Genomic DNA, 17,941 nt, shown 5'->3' with positions numbered 1-17,941 from the left:
TTAGCAGTTGGTAATTTCACATTTTCAAGAGCAGCCTGTCAAGGCCAGGTGTGTGTAACAAAGGTATCACAAGGGAGATCTTTCCAGTGAGTGACTGGAACAGCTCCTTGCGAGCAGGATTTTCTGACTCTGAACAAACCAGGGCACTGTGCTGCTTCCTGTGCATTTGCTGGAGTCAATGAAAACTGAGTCAGACCTTAGAACTTAAAAATGTGCTGATTTTAATTAACACAGCAAGAAACAATAGCTGTCACCTTTCATGGCCACGGCTGGCTGTGTTCCTGCCTAGCAATTTGAACATTGTATACTGAAGGCAACAGTTTGCATTCACACCATGTGATTAATGAAACACAATTATTGCTAATCACAGAAACTTTTATATATTAACTGCCTAGTGCCACACTTGCCTCTGTCCACAGCAAGAGCAAAAATCCTGCTGAACTCACCTTCCCAATCTCAATTGCTCTACAAAGTACAGACATTTTATTTCTGCTTTCCTGAGGAATTAGATTCAAAACCCTGCCTGTTTTGAACTGAATAGCCACATATATGGGCATATGAAAATAGCAGACCTTTTGAAATGTGAAAATATGCAGTTTACCCCAGGGCTATAAAAAAATCAGTGGGAAGGCCAAGATCAGAACTAAGACATTTTTTGCTCACAGCCACATTCTACAGTTTCTGCAAAATGCTGTCTACTGAGAAACATGCTCACAGCATCCTTAGGTTGATGTTCCTTGTTAGATGGTGCAGAATTGCTTTGAGACTGATTTTTCTGTCTCATAATCTGTAGTACAGAGAATCACTTCTTGAGAAGATTTTTAATAGGCACATCATTAACTACTGTCACAATAAAAGGTACTTCATGTTTAGCATCATAAAATTCCAGCCTTGATTCAGTCCATGATTTCTTCCTCTGAACAGGCCTATTTTTAATTAACATATTTGCAAATGTCAGCAGTGCTACAGTGGATACTTTTTTCTGCTTGTGTGTGCCTTCCATCTTTACACTGCACACAAAACTAACTTGATGTGCACCTAATTCATTTGCACAAACTTACAGGTGAATCCTATGTCCTTCCAAGTAACACATGGCCAGTGTTGTCACCTATGATTAGATGAAAGATCCAATACCTTGTTATGAAACAAAGCCAAAATTTTGCAAAGAAATGCATAACTGAACGGGCAATCGTTGCTTTATTTATTTTTTAACTTGAATCCTGTACTTTGCTAATATCTTATGTCACCAAACCCCAGCATCTACTTCCTGCTGCTGGGAGGATCAATCCTGTCAATCAGATGATCAATGAACTATCACAGGCACTCAGATAACTGCAAATCAACGTGGCCACTCTAACCCCTCAGGCCAATTCCACAGCCCTACAACTCTGTGTATCTTAGAGACCAAAACAACCAGCATGGAATTCTTTTCATTACCACTATTTCTTCTTAAATCACACAGAAATGACAAGCTTGCAAAGAAGATGGAGATTCGTTTCCACATAAAGTTATTTCCTGTGAATGCTTTCACACATCCTTTGCATAACATGATTTTCATGAAAATGAAATATAGGCATAAAAAACCCTGCAGAAAGCCATGAGTATTGCCCAAGGGGAATTACACTGCAGTGGGGTTCTGCAGGTTTACTCCCAGGTCTGCTCTTCCTCACCTACCCAAGCCAAAAGGAACAGGCACCAAAATTTAAGGGCACTAAAGAGCAGCACTCAAACTTCTCACTGTGTTAATGAGACAAGAAAGAATTCATGAACAGGCACAAATAATACAGCATCATCCATCTCATAAGCAAGCAGTATTTACTATGTCCTTACTACCTGTGCCCACCTGCCAACATTTCATAGAAAATAAAGTCACAAATACTGTCATGTAGAGCAGTTTGTCACATTTGTTTCCAGGTTCATACCTTCTGCTAAGTCATCTAACTGAACAAAGAAGTACTGAATTATAAAAATGAAAAATTATACTGCCCTGGAAAGAGGCTTTAAGCTTCTGTGATTGCACAGCGTGTTAAAATCTATTTCAGCCCATTCAAATACTTGCTTAAGAAAGTTTCTGGGAGTAAAAAAAAAAAAAAGATCAAGCTCAGAAATCTCTGATGATAAACTAACCTTTTAATATATTGCCCTTGATTTCCAGGGTTTCCAAACTGGATTAACTGCTGTGGTCCAGATGGATATATTCACTGTGCTAATCCACTGTGTTCAGTTCAAGTTTATTATGCTAAATACACTCCAAGAGGATTTTATCTTCTACCTGCACCTTCCTGTGCTCAGTGAGACTCTTCTATTCATCAAGAATGAGAAGCACAAGATGAGGTGGAACATGCCCTTTTAATTATCTTGTACCAAAGTGGCCCCATGATGGAGATGAACTGCTCAAACTCTCTGATTTTAGGCCAGCTCATTATCTATGCATGATCACAAACTGAAAGAAAAGGTAAGCTGAGCATGCTATTGATTACAGCTCTATCTGCCATGATTCAATAAGTTGAAATTTCATACACCAAGTATTAAATTACTGAAATTATGCTTTGGCTTATCTGCATCCATTTTTTATTCACTTTTATTTGGCTGAACATTTTAATATTACTTACACAATTTCTAACTAAAAGTAAACTATGCATTCCTAATAATATAAATATGAAAAATAGGGTGTGCTCAGGGACTGCAGTTGAATACATTAAAATCACTCAGTTTGCTAGTTAACATATTTCCATCCCTTTTATGTACAACCTTTCACATTCAGTTGGCAGACTGCAAATTCATGGCCTTATAAAAAAAACAGTGTCTTGATTTTCTGTTGTGACAGCAGAAATCGCCCAAAATATCTGAGAGTTTCCCTAAAGGACACTCACTGGCTGGTACTTCCCAGGTGCAGCACAATCTGAATTTGAGGTGAACATCATGTCAAATTCCACTCATCTGTCAATGTAGTGGATTATTTCTTGAGAGACTGAAATTGGCTGCCTGGGATCAGAACACCATCAATCTTATTCGTGTAGGGTGCAGAGAAGCTGCCTGAGCCAGGCTCGCAGGAGGGAAAGCTTGGCTGCTTCTAAGTAGGTGATGAGGCAGCTGTAAAACCTTCACTCTATCTGCAGCACATCCCTGAGTGAAAGATTTTGTCATTTTTCACATTTCCCCAACATTTGGTATGCATTCAGTGTCTTGCTGTTCTTGCTTCATAAAAAAGGTGATTTTTCAAGCTTAGGCAAATGTTGCAGAGCTCTGGATCTGCCCAGCTCTCATTTTTTCTCATAATGTCACTTGTTTCAACTGATTCCATAAAGTGATATTACATTTTCCCTTTACATACCTGTGCAGCAAGGCTCTCTTTTCCCCTTTCCTTCACTAGGGACACACTCAAATAACCAGCAGCATTTCTGATTATTGCACTATAATAGATCTCTGCAAGTCCCAGATAAGTCCTTCACCCCTCAAACTTCAAGCACTCCCAGATTTCCAGTGCCAGGGGGTAAAGGTGACACCCTTGGTTAATCTGATGCTCTAACATGGGCACTGAGACCTGGCCTAGCAAGGATCTTGGTCTATTCCTCTGTAACATTTATGTTTTACTAGAATAAGCCAAGACAATGCCAATACCTGTGATTCCTGGGCAAGAAATGTACTTAGGAAAACTCTGAGTTTTAAAGTTGCCAATGACCTGTGTTCAAGCCCATCTGTCTTTGAAGGGATATAATTTGATCAAAAAAATTAAAATATTAATTGCCACATTGTAAGATGACTCATCACTGTGAGTTAACACTTTCCATCTTTCATTTTTTCAACTCTTAGAGCCCCTCCCACCTTTTCTTTGGATTCAAATTTGGTTAAGTGACATTCTTGGCCCATCTAATTTTAACCAGATGAAAACACTGTGCTAGAAAATGCCACCACCTCAATTTTTAGCATAGCACATTCTTCATCAAAGTGCAATTAGCAGTTGGAGTTATGTGATCCATTTCTATTATTAAAAACAGAATAAAACCACTGCTGTGCTGTCCCTGCAGAGCCAACAGTCCAAGTGAGCTGCGGTCTCCACTGCTAACCTGTGGGATTGATTCTGCCTTTACAGGCACTGCACTCTATTCAGTCCCAAATTCTCCTCCAGGACACACTTGTGCAGCCCCATCAATTTCAGAAGTAAACTTGAGAATCTCTGAGTGAGTGTGCCTCCTTTAACCCAAGGCAAACATCCAATCTCCAGTTTCAGTGCCTGTGGTTTAAGGAACAAACCTGAACCTAGTTTGGGTCAGATAAGCAAAAAGTTCCACAAACCTGTGCTCTCAGTGTCCAAGTTCTACAGAAATTCCAGAACTTCACCAAACGGGAAGAAGGGGAGTGAGAAACAAGGACACAGAAACGGAACCATTACCCACAATGGGATTTTCTGTTGGGCAATTGTTAGAAAATGACATCAAACATGAATATTCCCACATTGGATTGGCAAAGCACAACACACATTAGACTCACCAGAAAACAGATGCTGTGCAATACAAAGGCAAACAACTCATAAAACTTAAATGATAAAGAGAATTTTGATTAGTCAGTCATTTATCAAGACAGGAGCACGGGCAGAGAGCCTGCAAGCCCAGAGCTGAGCTCAGTCCTACCTGGTCTGTGCAGGTGATGCTGCTGGAAAGTGTGATGGAGGGACCCCTGACAGAGCAGCATTGCACAGGCACTTATCCACAAATACAGGACCCAGGACATTGCAGAGACCACTGCCATTCTCTAAACAAAATATTAGACACACATTATTATCCAATGCCTTCCAGCACACACAATAGTCAGCTTCCATTACAACAGTGGTTTTAATATTTTTCTTTTTCACTCCTTTTGCTAAATGTCTTTTGATTATCGTTCCCCCCCTGCAGGATGCAATTGTTGTACAACAAAGGTCATGCCCAAAAAGGACAGCTGAGGTAAAGAGACATCAACACAGGAGCCTGGGTAACTTTAATAATTCAGTGGTAAAAATCAAACAGTAATAATCTGAGGGCTGAAAAAACCACAATATAAATAGAAGCTGGGAAATATTCTCACACTGATCCATAGCTCAATTTACAAGGGAGTTAAAAATATAAACCGAATTGTAAAAAGTCACAACACCAGCTGGAAAAAACCAACATGATGTCCAGACAGTATCAAAGCTGCTTTAAATACCCTGCAGAAAGACATAACATATCCTCAGCTATCCAAGACGTATTGCCAAAATACTCCATCCCCAAAACTAAAAAGGCAATTACTGACCCAGAAGGTAACAGTACATTGTTTGGTTTTTTTGCTTTTGCAAGCATTAATTATTAATTATGCTTTTGTCTACCAAACAAAGTAATTGTTTCTCAGAATTATGTTCTAATCCCCCGATGAAATCAGCTTCCTTTTGTTCGACCTGTGCACGCACAAGGACTGGAGCATGGCCAGACTGAATTTCAGATGTGCTCTATAGAAGATTTGATGCTTCCACACAGCAGACTGTATCAAAATTTTAAAAATATTCCCTTTGCAAAGGGAAAAGGCAATTTCTTTGTCTGTTGGTGCTGGTGTACTTGGCCATGCAGTGCAGACAACTCTTTTTCCATACTTGTGCTCATGGCTGTACTAAGTGGGTGAATTTCCCTCTGACTTGTTAACTTCAGCAGCTCTTGCTCAGTGCCTGCAAGGATCAGGAGGTTTGCAAGGCTCAGCTACGCTACACATCGTCCAGTTCCCCCAACAGCACCTTGTGCTGCATTTCAGATGGGCAAATTAATCAAACTTCAGGCACTCTCCTCACTCAGCCAATGACGGGATGCTGCTCTCTATCTAATAATCCAATCAGCTGAACATCGTTTTCACAGAGCAAGAAAGACTTTGAAAGATTCAAATCCCTCACATGGAAAAAAAACCCATGTCTTTACAAAAAAAAAAAAAAAAAATCTGCATGCAATATCAGGGGATTTCTACAGCAGGAAGATGAACAATATTAAAATAGTGAAATGCTGTGGCAATAAAATATATGCATATAAATCCTTTTTTTTTTTTTTGTCCTGATTTTAAAGCAGCAGAGTCTTTGGGAAGCTTTTCAAGTCTAATTAGTTGAAATGAACCACATAAACTGACAAATATAATTAATAGAGAATACCAAAACACTATTTTGATCAGCATGAGGCTCTTCCTTTCTCTGTACTGAGTGCTTGATGCACTGCTTGGTGTATAATTAATTTCATTTCCAACTGTTTGCTTTGCAGTATACAATGCACTTTTTCTCCTCTCTTTTTAGACCCATTTATCTTGCACAATAGATTCAATCTCCTCAGATCAGGGAGCTCCCGGGAGGCTTCCCGTGTCTTCAGGAATTAACACCTTCTTGTCATAATTGGTGCTCCCATGCTTTTTATACCACAAGGCAAAGGGAAAGGTGAGCCTCACGCAGGGGAATTTCAGGTAATCAGGTTATTTAAACTGAACTTTAAAAATCCCAGTCAAAGAGCGAAACTTCCACAACCTGCTAAATGCTCCTGTGTCTTTCCTCCAGCATCATGTTCTTCACACATGGACAGCAGACTTTACCCACCGAGGCTTTAAAATTAGTTTTTGTGGCTTTTTAAAATATAAAATCCTCTCTCAAACATTTGCTATTTCAAACTACCTTTGCTCAAACCCAGCATTTCTTACAAATATTTCTTCATGCACTCGTTCATCCGCAAACTGTCACACACACTCAATTTCACCCAGAGATCATCTTATCATTAATATAGAAACACAGCAGTGAATATTTTCCACTTATTATCTGAGGAGTTCCAGATCTGCTTTCTGAATCTTAAATCCTGAGGAAGCTCCTTACCTGAGTAATCCAACCAAGAGCAGGGCACTCTAGTAGTGTTCATCGGAAAGATCTAATACTTTTTAAAATCCATCTGTACCACAATAAGGGGTTTCTTTTATAGCTTCCCAATAATCTTCTTTATCAGGATTAAAAGTAGAAAAAAAAAAAGAAGCAAAAAAATCTCTTTTTCGTTACAAATCCTTTTTCCAGAGTAAAGAAGACATCTGAGCTCTCAGACTGCCGTCAGAAAAGTGGCCAAGGTTTGAGGGGTGGAAACCTTCTCATTTTCACCTTTAGATCATTGCCGAGCATCCCCTTGTGCTGGAGGAGCCCTTCGGAGGGGTCTGGCGGCGAGGAGCGGCTCGCAGGACACGCGAGGCCGAGCAGCAGCCGGCGGCTGAGGGCAGCGCGGCCGCGGCTCCGCACGGGCGGCACAAGGCGGCGGCTCCCGGACCTGCCCGAGCCTATTTCAACACATCCCCGCTCGGGAGAGTATCACATGTGCCTTAAAGCGACACAGCCCTCGCTCAGCCAGCGACTGGAGCTGCATTTAAATAGCGGCAGCAGAGCCCGCACGGCGCAGGGGAGCGGCCGCTCCGGCCGCGGGAGGCGGGCGGGGAGGGGAGCGGGGAGCGCCGGGGGCTGCGCGGCCTGCGAGCCGCCTGGGACGGGCTGGTTCCGCCAGCACAGCCTTCATCCGCCAGCCCTCGTCCCCCAGCACCTGTTCACCAGAGGAGAGCGAGACTTAAGGAGTCTGCTGCCTTGCACATGCCTGGGAAGGGGAAGGGAGGTGCAGGGAAAGGGGAGCGAGGCTCACGGCAGAGCCGGAGACTCCCTCACGCTCCCAGGGGCTGTCCAGCGCCTCGCCGCAACTCTCAGGGGAATCTTTGTCTTTCCTTCCAACTCCATTTCCGAGCCTTCTCTGCAGACAATGGGGAAAGAGCTCTGGTTTACTCCCAAATGCTACAGCTCAGCTATGCCAGATTATTTATTGCAGTTATTTATTCTCCACGTCTTAAGTGGCCATTTACAGGAATGGAGTGGTTTCCTCTCCCTCTTGTACCATATGTAATTATTTTTTTTAAAGAGCCATTGTATAGACTTAGTACATACCATTCACTTGGCATTACAGCTCTTATGTCTGCCTACAAAAGAAAAAGGGCTTGGAGACAAAACAGAAACTTCCATTTTGAGAGCTCAGGATGTGTGCTACAACACAATGTGGGATTATTTGTTTTCCCCCGGGATAACCTGTGGTAGAAGAGTGTGCCACCTTCATTAAATGCTCACCAGCACAAGACACCAAAGAATAGTAAATAATAACAGCACTAAGTACTCTTACACTCAAATACCTCCACCTCAGCACCTGAGGACATCTATCTCAATGCAGACTCTGAGAGGTGCAATGAGCTCACCTGACAGATCACATCCTCCTCTGGAGCTGCTGTATTTTATTGGTAATACACACCAAGTATTTGGCCCTGCAGACCAACAGAGATGTTGTACTGGTCTCTGCCACAATGCTCAGAACAGGTCTCTATTACAGCCTTAACACAGTGAAGCAACTGGTGGCAGTTGGGTGTGACAAAGTGACACACGAGATCACTGGCCATGACCTTCCCATCAGGTCCCTGAGCAGAGCTGGGGACAAGAGAGTGGTCAAGGTCAAGCCTCATTGACCAGAGATGCTTTCAATGGGTCAACATTTTCTTTCCAGGTGCTTCATTTGAAAACACGTTGTGGGTGGGGATATAATTATATGTTTAATAAGGATTTTCTTGTTTTCCTGCAGAATTTCCTTAGACATTGAAGGACAGCAAAGAACTGAGGTAGTTATTAGTTTCTGGCCTCAGAAGGGTCTAGAAGGCTCAAGAAAAGTGGATGAGAGGCAACAAAACCCCATGAAGGACTGAAGAACAAGGTAGGTACCTTGTGGCTACCCTGGATCAGGTACAGCCAACAACAGGAGTCAGGATGGTGAGGTTTGCTGCCAAAGCCACAGAGAGGCTCAAGGAATTCAATCCCATGGGAATACATGGAGATTTCTGCAGCTCCGTGAGGGGCAGGTGATGGGGATTTAATTGAAAAGAAACACTTGTTTAAGCTACATCCCTTTTAGGACTTTGTGGGAAATATACAAGTGAAATATACAGTGTGGGAAAGATACAAGTGAAATATACAGAGTCGGGAGGTGTGAAGAAAGATGAAGGAGAAGGGTCTCAAGCAAATATCTTCTAAGAAACTCAAAAGCCTTGTGGACAGCAGGAAGAATCAGACAAATTGTGACCACACACCTTGGCAGAGTAGGCAGAGGCAGATTTATGCAAGATACGGATTTATGTAAGGTACAGCAGACCTGTCACTCTGCCAAGCACTGCTAACTCCCAGCTCCATGAGGCTAATGCCACCATAACCCCTGACAGATGCTGCTATTGCTCAGGACAAGCTCTGCAGAAACAGGGGACATGTTGCTTCTGCAGGGTAGGGGGGAGATCAGAGGGACAGAGAGAATATTAAACAGGCTGTGCTTGCAGCCTCTTCCTGCCCTGGCTCCCAGCATCAGACAGGAGCGCAGGAATCCTTGGCACATCTTGCAGAAGCATCCTCACACCTGCTTTGATGTCTTTGCTGCCAATTTTAACTTTCAGTGGACCAACAAGACATCAAACATTTGCCTCTTGCCCTCTTTGCTAAGCACAGTGCCATATTCACCTGATGGTTTGGGGTTTACTCAGCCTCCTCAGCTGGCTCTGACAGGGAGGGGATGATGCTCTGCAAGCACCTCTGGGCCCATGTTGGTTGTGGGGCTACTGACCCTGACACCCTGGGAAGAGAAAATAGGAAGGAAGAAACCCACAAGTGAGCAGTCTGCACATTTCAAAATGCTTTCTCATGAAAAGGGAAGACTGCAAGTAATTTGTCTCTAGACAAGAGGAAGATGGGACTGAAGGTGGTGTCCTGTGGAATGGGAGCTCCTGGCAGTGCTGGGGCTGAATGAATCCACAAACACCCTTTGGGTTACATGGTCTGTTCTGACTACTGGGAGGTGAAGTGTCAGGAGGAGCTCCTTGCAGCCCCACTCTGACTCCTGATGGGACACAGGAGAGGACAGACACCAGCACCTGAGCTGTCCCAGCTGGAGAGCATGGAAACTGCCCATCCACAGCTCTGACTGAGAGACTCCACGGGGCTGCTGGCACAGACCATTACTCTGGATGGCATCTCCAAGGTTGCAAGGGGTCAGCAGGAACCCAGCTGTCTTTGAGAATCTGCCCCACACCCAGGGCTGCATGCACAAGGAGAACAGCCTCTCCCTCGTGCTTCCACCATTCATCTAGAGATGCCAAGTGAATGACAAAAATAGGCAAATAAAAATAAATGCTCTTCCCTGCCTGGACCTCTATTTATCACAATTTTCTGGGCGCACAGAATAGGACAGCATATGCAACTCAGGCAGGCTCATGCAGACAGCAGATTGGTGCTTGCACCCAAACAGGGGCCTCTGGCCTCTGCTTTCTGCCTCCTCTGCCTCCCTCTCCTCCTCCCCCACAGTTGCCTTTTCCCCATGAAGGGGTTTAACACCACACATCCAGGCTCATATTTCACAGGGTCTGGAGAAGGCTCACCACCTTGGAAATGCAGAGCTCCTCAGTTCCAGTGTTCCTGGGACAAGGAAGCTTTGCTTTTCACAGATTGCATTCTCCACCCCTCCCAGCTGCTTCCACCCACCCTACAAAGCTCCTTCCCATATCCCAGCCTCTCCCCTGGCTGCTGCCTGGGCAACAGGCACTGCACACTGCAGCTCCTCCCCACCTAAATGTTCCTTCCCAGGTGAGCCAAGTGCAGTCTCACAGCAAATTTTACCTCGGTTCCACCAAAAGCCAGATTTCTGACGCTCATCCAGGGTTCACAACATGTGTGGAGGCTTTTTCAAAAGCCTGGCAGAGCTGTTTTGCTTGGCCTCCTCCCCTCCTCACAGAGTTTCCTCCACTGGGAGCCATCCCACATGGATCCCCAGCAGCTGAGCATGTGAAGATGGAGCTGCCTACACGTGAGTGCCTGAACAGCAAGGCTGTGAAGCCCAGAGTAAAACCAGCCAAGGAATCCTCATCCAGGGCCCTGAACCTCCCTGTGTTTCTGGCTCTTGGTTGTTTTCCTTTCCCCTAGTGGAACAGGAAGCACAAAGAGGATTCCTTTGGTACAGGGAGAGCACAGAATTACCAAGTCCCTGGACACAGCTTGGTCCAGACAAACATTCACAGCCCACATTCAATGCATGAGTGCAGCAATGTTTGATGTTCTGTGTGCATATCCCCTCTGCTCAGCCAGGAGCTGCACTTCATGTTCAGAACGTTTGATGGATACATTCCCAGGAAAACCTTCCTCACAACTGAGACTTTCTTTCTCACTCCTCGCCACTTTTCGCCCTCTCTTGCATGACATCTAATCCACCCTCAGTGACCAAACTGGATTTATTTTATTTCTTGCCCTTCCTATGCTTTCAATGAAAACTTGAAATCCTTCTGTCTGTATTGTAAGGTTTGCTCCTCCTACAGCTTTTTCCAGTGACAAGAGAAGATGCCCTGTTTTTCCTGGAGTCAAACAAGAAAAGCTTTGCTAGAAAGATACACCATTTTTTCATTAAGGGAATAAACACCAAAGATTTGTCTGGCTGTGACCACAGCCTTCACTGACCAACATAGAGACCACACAAGAGGCTGAGAGAGCAGAGCCGAACATGAGCAGGGAAGCCAATTCCCATGGGATCACCCCAGGGGCTGGTGCAGACAGATTTTGTCCCACCTCAAGTACAGGATGTTGGGAGATGAGCTGTGTTTCCAGCCCAGGTGCAGACGCATGGATATCAGGATGCAGCAGCACAGCACACTCAGAGGAGATGCTCCACCTGCTGCTCTTGGCCCCTTTCCACCCTCTCATCCCTGGCACATCCCTGCTCTGCCTCAGCCTCTCCAAACCTGCTTGGCAGAAGCAGCAGCTTTGTCAGCCATCCCCAAGTTCACAGGGAGGACCCAAGCAGGAAGATGACACAACCACAGGGGAAAAAGAAGCCAACCAAAAAACCCCAACCAAACCAAACCCCAAAACAACCACAGGAGCACAATATGTAGTTTGCACTAGAAAACAGCAATTAAATAACAAGTCTGAATCTTGATAAAAGCAGGGAGAAGTGAGAACAGAACACAAAATGAAGGATTCTCACAATTGTTCCTCCCAGCCTACCTTAAACATGTGGCTACTCCTTGTCAAAGGGATGTCTGGTCTTCCCAATTACTGTGTTTGGGAGGCAGGGATTCTGCTTTTTACAGTTTTCCAAAGCCTAAGAGGGGAGAGAAAGAGAAAAAAAAACACATCTATATTTGTCAGGGAAGTTTATATCACAAAAGTTTTTGTCCTAGTTATTTTAAAGTATGTAGGACAACGCACACAAAAATTCTCAACCCTTATCTAGAACTTGCCATTAGCTGACAAGATCAGCACTTGCTGAGGATTAATAAAATGAATTGTCTGTGCAGTACATTATCATCAGGAAAAAAATTAATAGCACTCCATACATTTAAAATACAACCAGCAAAACATGACTGTGCTCAGGATATCATGGCAGGTAAACATAACCATCATGTCATGGAGATCTGCTGTCCATTTCATTTCAGTTCAGAGATACCAAAAAGCAAAGAAATCTAAGTTAAAACAGCCCATGAGCTGATAGCAGTTCATGGCTTCTTGTGATACTATTAGCCTTTATCTATAGCTAGGGAGATCATCCTGATCTGAAAATCCAGAAGCTTTTCATGGATTCCCAAATTCATCCAGCACAAACTCAGCACCTCCAGCTGACTCTTAAAAGAGCCAGCTTGAACCCATTACATAAAATGCTGTTGGAATAGTCCCAGTATGAAAACAAACTATTACTTTTGTCAGGCTGCAGCTGCTTTTCCAGACCAGAAAAACCACATTACAGGCAAGATCCCCCTACTGTGGGCAAATCATGGGTCAGAAGCTGCATGAACTGAAAATTAGTGTATCTATAGCCAGAGGGGGCATTTGGCATTTGATATATCACTTTAATTATATCAAATATCAGTCCTAATATCACAGGTTTAGCATCTACTTTTGCTGCTGAAAAGTCAACATTTACATGAAGGTGCAAGTGTCTTTAATACTTACAACCTAAATAAAATAAATCCAAGAAAAGCAAAGGCATTCAAAACCTTTGGGAAGAAAATTCCCTGTGGTGAGCTCAGATATGGTCACTGGGTTATATTCACTCCCTCTACACTTGCTATGTTCCTAAATTTTAGTTAAACTTAATTAAAAAAAAAAAGCTTTCCATTATTATTTCAGCAGCTTTAGAAGCGGGGTTGAACTAGATGGTCTTCAGAGGCCCCTTTCAACCCAGCCATTCTGTGAGTCTGTCATTATCATGAAGTAATATAAAAAAAGGAGGTTTCAACACTTTAAAAAAAGCCTTCTCTGTCAAATTTGACATATTTCAGACATCAGCATAGAAACAAAACTATCTGGAAGACAAATTTCCTCCTAAAACATTGCAGCAAGTCAGCCCCAGCTTGATGGCCCCTCTTTCCTCTTGGCAGACTCCTCCTGCCCAGCCAGCCGTCCACCTTCTTCTGGCATAGGGACAACTGTGAAAAGCTGCCAAACCCATACAAAAGTTGTTACACAGACCAAAGCTCAAAAATACATCAACCCTTTTCCAGTCCCTATCAGAAGCAAAAAATTTCCCCAACAAACCGTGAAAGCTCAAAGCCCAAACTATGAACAAAACCAGCAAACCACTCCACAACCCCCAGAATTCTATTTCCCAAATACTCACCTTAAAAAACAAACAAATACCCAAAAACCAGGTCTGAAGTCAGAGACAGGTTTAGTTTTTGGTTCTGCTTGCCTCTACCTTAGACTACCTAATTTTTATTTTCCCATCTAACTCCTTTTGGCTGCTTCTGAAGCTCAAAGGCAACAAACCCCACCACACTCCTCTTCCTCTCAGTATCTTTCCCCCCAACAAAGGGAGCTTTTATAAACTCAAACCACCTGAACAGAGGGAGGAGCTGGTTTGAAGGCTCAAAACAGCACCAGGTGCAGAACGTTATTTTGTTAGAGCAAATCCCAGTGCTCAGGCACACCCAGGCTGATGTGGGGAAGGTGCCAGGGTGGTTCTGTGCCAGGAGCTCAGGGCCTCTCCTGGCTGGGAAGTGTTTCAGACACCCAGCTCTGCTCCAGTGCCATCCAAAGCACATCCTGGCATAGCCCAGCACCTCTTTGGAAAGGAAGCTTTGTTGGTGCCAAAGGAAAATGCAAGAGGGCAGATCAACTCTGCAGTGTTGCACTTCTGGTCTTTTTAAGTCCAGGTGCTACTCTGAAAATTGCACTTTAAAGTTTTCTAACTCTGCCTCGGCCTCAGCTGCTGAGCAAATCTCAGCTCTTGCATTACACCAGGGGACAGACCAAACAGCTGATTTGCAAACCCATGTGTTTGCTTCCACTTTATCATAAATACAAACAGTGGTGGGGGAAAAAAAAGGTTAACAAATGGAGAGGTTTCTGTGCTACTGGTCCCCTGCAGTGTGGACTCTTATAATGGAATCACTCTGTGATATTAAATTATATTTCAGTTTATTACTTCTAAAACGGCCTGGATTGTGCAGGAGAACAGTGTGGCTTCCACACACCTATTTTAGCATGCTTGGACATCCCCAGACTAGAGGTGCTACATGAGGAAATGTGGTTATGGATGAAATACACTGCTGTGCAATGCTATAGCCTAGGGTTCCTAGGAAAATCCTTGAAAAGATAAAGCAGGCAGACAGCAACAATTTTTGCCTTCAGTTATGTTCATGAAAAAACCCACCCCCAACCAACCAAAAAAATATCATAAAGCAACACAGAAGACACACTTAAAAAGGGTGGAAATGAGTTTGGGGGGAAGATCTCTCACTGGAACAAAAAAAAAGGTGAGAATTATCATGAATATGTGGCATACAGCAGGCAATATTTAGGATTTAATTCCTTGTCACACCTATGGACTTGTCATTATTTAAGAAAACCACTCTAAGGACTCTCTTCCACCTCTTCTCCCTGCTTGCTGGACCAGGCAGGGAGAGCCCAGAGTGCTGTGCTGGTGCTGGAAATTGTGATTTTCTGAGTGGGGAATTAGTGCATGAAATGAGCAGGATTAAAAAAAAAAATCATATACTGTTCTGCCTTTGCTTCAAAACAGGTTGGTTGATTGACAGCAAACCCTATAAAATAGTTCCTTCCAGGCAGATGGCAAGATCATGATTTGCTCTTCAGTCACAGTTTTCTGCTGCCTCTCACAACCCAACCCATCTCCACAATCTACCAATAAAGAGGGGCCTGGGCTGCTTTATGTGTGTTTTACAAGGCTCACATCAAAGCTTAGGGATTAATATTGTGACTGGTTATCATATTCCATTTTGTAAAAATTTGCCTCGAATTTGCCTCCAACATCTCCTGGCTGATCCTGTGCAGATAATAGCTGCAGAAATCCACACAAAAGCAGCTCGTAAAATCCTGAGCCACCCCTGACAGACAATACTCCTCAGAATGCTTGTGTAGGTGGTGAAAATCTTGCCATACATCTCCAGCTCTCTCAGCACATATTGTTTTTAGGCTGCCATCTGCTAATGCACAGTCCCACCCTAAGAGAGATGCAGCAATGAATGCTCCAATCTCCAGGCTGTCCTGATTTCAGATTCTTATTCCCAATTCCCAACCCTCAGACCCTGTTGTTCTTAACCCTGAGTGCAGCTGCAAAGTTCCACAGACCTGCTCACACCACTGCTAATTTTCAGTGGTAAAGAGCATTTATTGAGCACTGCTTTAATGAAGCAAAGCAGAGCTTCAGCCAATGTGTCCCTGCACGTAGATTCATTTGTCTTAGTGTCAGCTGTAGAGAGGTGCTGGGGCAATCAGGAACTCTGGAAATCCTCATTTCCCATGCATGTGTTAAAAGGATGTGTATTAAGCTGGTGGCAAGGGAAGAAGACAGCTCCTGAAGGCACAAAATGGGCAACATCTTGAACAAAGCATGCCATGCCCATCACAGTGCACAATGTCAGGATCAAATTATCCCAGTGAATAAGGAATGATGAACATTACCCTTGATTGATTTTCTTCTTCACTGGAATTGTCAGCAGTATTCTTTTGGTTACTGCTGATTCTGCTTCACTACCAAGAACATTAGCAAAATTTATAAGATTATATTTAATTTTTTTCTTGTTAGAAAACAAATTTATAACAGCTAATTTACATTAAGTTTCCTATGCAGAATCCATCACTAAAATACATTGGAAGCTAAAAATTTAATGCTAGGAAACAGAAAAGTATATTATCTCTTGCCAACTGAAATTTATCTGTTTTGATCCTTTTTTTATATTCCTCTTCTCCCACACATCTCTTTTACTACCCCACCTTCTTCTCAGGTTTTCAAAGATTTTGCTGTCATTTAGTCCCGAATAAAATGCAAGAATCCACTGCAGGCTCTGTGCATCAAGCTGAGGTTCATGTCACACCCTGACTTCTGTGCAGGGAAGTCAGAATAAAGAATCATACACAATACATTAAAATAGCTTCTTGTATTTCTTGAAAAGAAAAAAGTGAATAAAGGAGGACCAAGACAACAAAATAGGGATGGGAAAATGAAACTATGAAGGGCTGTGTGTTTAAAGGAGGTACAACTGGTAGTTTTGCTTTCTTTCCCAGCTTGTACAGCAATCCTCTCTTTCATTCCCCAAATGCTACAAAAATGGTTTGATAGACTGAAGTTATGTTTTCCTTGATTTCAGTAATCAAGGCAAGTCAGGACAATCTTTTCCATTGAAAATAGAATTCTTTTTACATCTAAGCAACAGTAGTAGTTTCTGTTTCATCTACCTCTCCTCCAGCAGAAGATTGCAACTGCCTTTTTGCAAGCTTTTGGTTGCCAGAAATATAAACATCCTCTTCAGAGCCTGGCAGATGAATTCTCCTGCAATGAAATAGAATACCTTCCAGAGAGCTTGAAAGCAACTAATAGATTTTGAGGAAAATGCTGAAAATTGGCTTAATGTTGCATAAATAAAGATATTTATGCAACCTGTAATGCAACTGAACCACAAGCAGAAGGCCAGGCCCTACTTATGATATCAAATCCTTCTTTTGCCAGTTTGCACAGATCTTTAATGGACATGGGGTCATTTTCTGCCTTTCTGAACCTCCCCTGACACAGTAATCATTGTTAAATTTTAAATATGAATCATTTTCCAGGCAATATCCAGTTGGCTCCTCCTTCCATTTTCCCACAGGGGGCTGAAAAGATGTTAAACTGTTCTCTTCACAATTAAATTCATGAAACACTTAAATTCTATGGCAGTCAGACACCAAGGAACAGGAAAATCATTTCATCTCATAATGTTTTAGAGCCCCTAGGCAAATGTAAACACTGTATGTGATAGAGGAAGGATTTATTGCTGCTGCTGAACAGAGATTCTGCAGATTTATTTGTATATCCAGTAGATTTTTGAGGATAACTTATTTATTACAGAATTTTGGTAAAATGATTATTTAGGAAGTTTGAAAACACCAGACTCATTTGAGTGGAGATGCATTTTATACAAAAAGATACAGAACCAAATCAATCTGTATTGAACACTGGCCTGTAATAGTGAATTATTGCTGCACTCACTCTCCTGCCAGAGCATAAAAGGGTTTGAGGTCTCACATATCCCAAGTTCTGGAGACATTTCATAAGTGACCACTGCAAGTGGTGCTGGAGACACATTAAACTTAGGCAGGGAAGTATCTAAGTTGCTCTTATAGTCTTGTAAATATTTTACCCAAGAATAGTGTCCTTAATTGTGCTGAGAAAAACATCAATAAACTCTGCTTCCAAATGTTAACTATTCATTTTTATATAGCTCAGAATGCCAAAGGGCATCAGTCTGAGTCAGTACATCTCTGTTAGGATATCAAATTCATAGAAACATTGGTAAATATAGGACTTTATGTCATGCCACTACTTTTACAGTAAGCACTTGGCTCTAGTGGAGCCTCCTCTGCCTCAGCAGTACCAGG

General features: G+C 42.9%; 1 protein-coding gene across 2 annotated transcripts in view; it reads right to left on the bottom strand.

Annotated features, from left to right (window-relative positions):
- The window catches only part of TAFA1 (TAFA chemokine like family member 1), a 216,081-nt gene extending 202,237 nt beyond the window's left edge, over positions 1–13,844 (bottom strand). The window contains exons 1-3 of one of the 2 annotated variants that reach the window (XM_058813033.1): positions 13,683–13,844; positions 12,071–12,167; positions 4,632–4,752 (exon numbers count right to left, since the gene is read on the bottom strand). In XM_058813033.1, coding sequence (XP_058669016.1) covers positions 4,632–4,752; positions 12,071–12,079 — 130 coding nt within the window. In that variant the 5' untranslated portion in view covers positions 12,080–12,167; positions 13,683–13,844. Of the gene's footprint in view, positions 1–4,631; positions 4,753–6,847; positions 7,298–12,070; positions 12,168–13,682 lie in introns of those variants that run through there. The other variant, XM_058813034.1, reaches the window with a different exon arrangement.
- Between the last annotated feature and the right edge of the window lie 4,097 nt (positions 13,845–17,941).

The sequence above is a fragment of the Ammospiza caudacuta genome, chromosome 12, assembly GCF_027887145.1.
Source record: "Ammospiza caudacuta isolate bAmmCau1 chromosome 12, bAmmCau1.pri, whole genome shotgun sequence".
Taxonomy (NCBI): domain Eukaryota; kingdom Metazoa; phylum Chordata; class Aves; order Passeriformes; family Passerellidae; genus Ammospiza; species Ammospiza caudacuta.
This window is presented reverse-complemented; position numbering and strand designations above follow the sequence as displayed.